The sequence below is a fragment of the Cicer arietinum genome, chromosome 3 (genome assembly GCF_000331145.2).
Source record: "Cicer arietinum cultivar CDC Frontier isolate Library 1 chromosome 3, Cicar.CDCFrontier_v2.0, whole genome shotgun sequence".
NCBI lineage: Eukaryota > Viridiplantae > Streptophyta > Magnoliopsida > Fabales > Fabaceae > Cicer > Cicer arietinum.
In genome coordinates, this window is record NC_021162.2 from 61,984,481 (window position 1) to 61,989,091 (window position 4,611).

Here is a 4,611-nt window from a genome sequence, read left to right on the forward strand (position 1 = left end):
TACACATAAATGCAGCATCTGTTGAAGTTAATACAACAAGAAAATTATGTGCATTGGACAAGAAGACGGGAAAATTCTGATATTTTGAGAGATATTTTTTGGACGCATCCTGATTGTATAAAGTTGTTAAACACATTTCATTTTGTTTTGATATGTGATAGCACATACAAAACAAACAGATATCGGTTACCATTACTTGAAATAGTCGGTGTCACTTCTACTAGTTTGACATTTTCAGTTAGGTTTGCTTATTTGGAAAAAGAGCGACAAGATAACTTCATCTGGGCATTTGAGAAGGTACGAATGTTGTTCAAATCTGAGTCTTTGATTTCTAAAGTTATTGTGACTGATAGAGATCTTGCCATGATGAATGCGATTAGTGTTGTGTTTCCTACTTCAATACATTTGCTATGTCGTTTTCATATTGAAAAAAATGTTGGGGCAAGATGCAAACAATATGTCAAAAAGGATAGACAAGAAGAAGTAATGGATTTATGGAAAAAGATTGTCTATTCGACTAGTGTGGAAGAGTATGATCATCATTTGCAACAATTTGAGATATTGTGTGCCGATATTATTCTTTTTGTTGATTATGTGAAAGATTCATGGTTAACACCTTACAAAGAAAGGTTTGTCAACGTTTGGACCAATAGAGTGATGCATTTGGGGAACACAACATCTAACAGGTATTTTTAAAATATGAATTGTGTTGTTTTAGCAAACATGATTTACTAGTTTATGTGATTTGTTTTAATTTGTGTTATTTAATTTATTTGTAGAGTTGAGTCTGCTCATTGGAGATTGAAAAACATGCTTCAAACTAGTTTTGGTGATTTGTGTAAAAGCTGGGATGCAGTGAATATGATGTTGAAGAACCAAATATGTATCATTCAGTCTTCTTTTCAGAAAACCATCAAGGATGTTGAGCACGGGTATAATTCACAATTTTTTCAAAATCTACATCACTGTGTATCAAGAAAGTGTATGAAATTAATTGATAACCAGTTGGAAAGGGTGAAGATTGTAGGCACTAACAAAACAGAATGTGGTTGTTCAATTAGAACAACTCATGGATTACCATGTGCTTGTGAGTTGGCTAAGTTGCAGATAAATGGTAATGCTATCCCTTTAGATAGCATTCATGATTTTTGGAAACAGTTAAGCATTGCACATGAATTAGAGGATGAAGAATCTTTATCAGATTATGACTTTTCTGAAGAGTTGGAAGCAATGAAAGCGTACATGAAGACACACGATATTATAAGTCAAAGGATATTCAAGGCAAAGGTGCGTGAAGTTGTATTTCCACATACCACATCAATACTTGCACCACCAGAGAAAGTGAGAACCAAAGGAGCTGGTAAAAAGAAAAAAGAATTTGATACTCCTCGTGATCCTTCATATTGGGAGTATGTTGATGCCTCTCAAGAATCTGCAAAGGCAAGGCAACCATCTCAATCATCTCAACGTTCTGCAAGGCAACAATCTCAATCATCTCAACATTCTTTTAAGACACAATTTCCTACTTATATACGTCCGTATATTGAGGACATAGTAGATGTTGTGGCTGATGGAAATTGTGGGTTTCGTGCAATTGCAGCATTGCTAGGTTGGACCGAAGAATCTTGGGCTTTAGTTCGATCACAATTGGATAAAGAGATTGGTCTACATAAAGATGTTTATTCTAATGTTTTTGATGACAATGTTGAATCAGTGCGGAACTCATTGAAAATATCAAAATTGGGTGCTCAAGGAAAAGATAAGTGGATGTCTTTACCAGACTTGGGTTACGTGATAGCAACACTATATAATGTCATATTGGTGTCGTTGTCTCGTAATCTGAATATAACATTTTTCCCGCTAAACAAATCACCATCGAAAGAGACTTTTGTTCACTCTTTACTAGCAATTGGATTTGTTAACGATAATCATTGGGTACAGGTAAAATTAATGCTTAATCTTGTTTATTAAATTAATGTTAAAAAATTTATTATTCAGAAAAATTAATTTGTAACCTTTTTTTATTCAGATCAAATTGAAGTCTGATTGTCCTTTGCCACCTACGTCACAAAAATGGAAAGACTTTTGTAGTGACACAACAAAGAGTTGGGAAGTAGCTTATGCAACACGTATGAAGCATTGGGAACGCATTGATCCGTCATTTATCAGATCATCTTGTATTTCATTAAATGAAGATTATAATATGTTGTATATCACTGTTTATGGATTATTATAATATCTTGTTTTATCATTTTCAGTATCTTTTATTATGAATTAACTTAAAATAAATGTGGATTAACATAACACATAACACAATATATCTCAAATCACTAAACATATCACATAATCACAAAATATCTCAAATTACAGTACATAACACATAACACAAAATATATCAAATTACTAATAATCGTACAAAAGACTTAACTCACTTAAAATCTCATGAATTTCACTAAACGGCTCTACCAAATTAATGGCTCTACGTACAAGCTCAGCTGCTCTACGATCTCGGTCAGAAGATGATGGACCAGCATGTGCAGCAGATGTTGTACCCACATGTGCAGCAGATGATGGATGGTCAGATGATGTACCCGCATGTGCAGTAGACCGAGGAATGATCAGAGGATGTGACACAGACATGTACCATGGATAATAGTCCTCAGTGACATCTCCATGAAAACTCGCAACATGATATAGCCTTCGAAACGCTGATACAGATGACTGCATAGTAGTCTGCCACACCCAATCTATATTGTTGGGCCTGGGAGGAACATCAGACGGGATGCACTGAATACGACCAAATTGTCGAAGACATCGCTCCGGCAAATATGGGACTGAGACTCCACCACATCGAAGATAACCAGAGAACATCGAAATATCTTCAAACGAATGATTAGCTCGATCATCATCATATGGTGTAAATATTATATCCTCAAGCAACAAAGCATCAAGTCTCTGTCGATAGGTCCCTAATCCACCTTCAACAGCATGTTTTGCAATCCACCTACACATCTATCTCCCCGCTTACAGATCATAGGGAAGTGTTCGTAAATCCAGCACTACAACATAAGTAACATAATACAACTTAATTTAAATACATAAGTAAAATAATACAACTTAATAAATAAAATAATTAAATAAATGGATATACCTGTAAAAGGGTCATGTAACCTCCCAACTGTCGAGTGTCGTGGACAGTCTCATCTCTCATGTTGTCATAAAGGAAAACCAATGTCGCGGAAGCCCACGAATAGTATCGACAACGATCTAAATCAATAAATAAACTGATGTATTTCGCCTACACACGCGTATGTGTTTTATCGGCGAAAATTGTGCTGTCAACTAAATGCAATAGATACGTTCTAGCCGCACACTCAAACTGGTTAGTTTGAATGAGACGACTATATAAATCACGCAACCATTGCAATCGATATTGAGCACATTTATTAAAATTAATCTCAGCTAGAGATTCCTCACATGTTGCACCTAAGTACTCATGTGCAGCTCTTGCAGCATTATTAGTGTTCATATTCACATGTGCATTAAAAAATTTACCATGGGGTGATATGTGAAGGAGAGTCGCGACGTCGTCTAAAGTAATAGTCATCTCTTCAAATGGCAAATGAAATGAGTTGGTCTCCCTGTGCCATCTTTTCAACAAATGCGGAGATCAGACCAACATCAGCCATTGTGAGGTAGGCCGAAGACAGAGGTAGCAACCCATATTCCCGAATCCAATGCTCTACAGGATGTGGCACAGGAACTTCGGAAAACTTCTTCAACTTCAATCCATGAGTAATGACTTTTAACGGTCCACGATCCTGCGAGTAATTACAAAGTAATTAATTAATTAAATAACCTTAAATTAATAATTGAATAAATAAGTTTAAATAAACAATTAATTAAATAAATAAATCAATCAATAAATATATTTAAATAAAAAATTAATTAAATCAACTTAAACAAATAATTGAATAAATAAATTTAAATAAACAATAAATTAAATAACCTTAAATTAATAATTGAATAAATAAATTTAAATAAACAATTAATTAAATAAATAAATCAATCAATAAATATATTTAAATAAAAAATTAATTAAATCAACTTAAACAAATAATTGAATAAATAAATTTAAATAAACAATAAATTAAATAACCTTAAATTAATAATTGAATAAATAAATTTAAATAAACAATTAATTAAATAAATAAATAATTCAATAAATATATTTAAATAAACAATTAATTAAATCAACTTAAATAAATAATTGATTAAATAAATTTATTTAAATAACAAATTAAATAAACTTAATTAAATAACCTTAAATTAATAATTGAATAAAAAAATTTAAATAAACAATTAATTAAATAAATAATTCAATAAATAAACTTAAATAAATAATTGAATAAATACATTTAAATAAATAATTAATTATATAAACTTAATTTATATAAATTGATTAAATAAATTTAACTAAACAATTAATTAAATAAACTTAATTTAATAATTAAATATATAAATTTAAATAAACAATTAATTAAATATATTTAAATAAATAATTGAATAAATATATTTCAATAAACACTTGAATTAAATAGACTTAAAATG

The 4,611-nt window shown here is 31.1% G+C and overlaps 1 protein-coding gene across 1 annotated transcript; it reads left to right on the forward strand.

Moving 5' to 3' along the window:
• Positions 1-253: 253 nt before the first annotated feature.
• Positions 254-2,251, forward strand: LOC113785819 (uncharacterized). The gene is made up of 3 exons (XM_073366710.1): positions 254-686; positions 780-1,941; positions 2,030-2,251. Exons 1-3 carry the CDS (start codon positions 304-306, stop codon positions 2,234-2,236), a joined length of 1,752 nt encoding a protein of 583 aa, XP_073222811.1. The 5' UTR covers positions 254-303; the 3' UTR covers positions 2,237-2,251.
• Positions 2,252-4,611: the final 2,360 nt, after the last annotated feature.

Coding starts and splice junctions, on each gene's coding strand:
- LOC113785819 (XM_073366710.1), top strand. CDS start 304: ATGTTGTTCAAATCTGAGTCTTTGATTTCTAAAGTTATTGTGACTGAT. Junction 687..779: donor GGGAACACAACATCTAACAG/GTATTTTTAAAA, acceptor ATTTATTTGTAG/AGTTGAGTCTGCTCATTGGA. Junction 1,942..2,029: donor ACGATAATCATTGGGTACAG/GTAAAATTAATG, acceptor TTTTTTATTCAG/ATCAAATTGAAGTCTGATTG.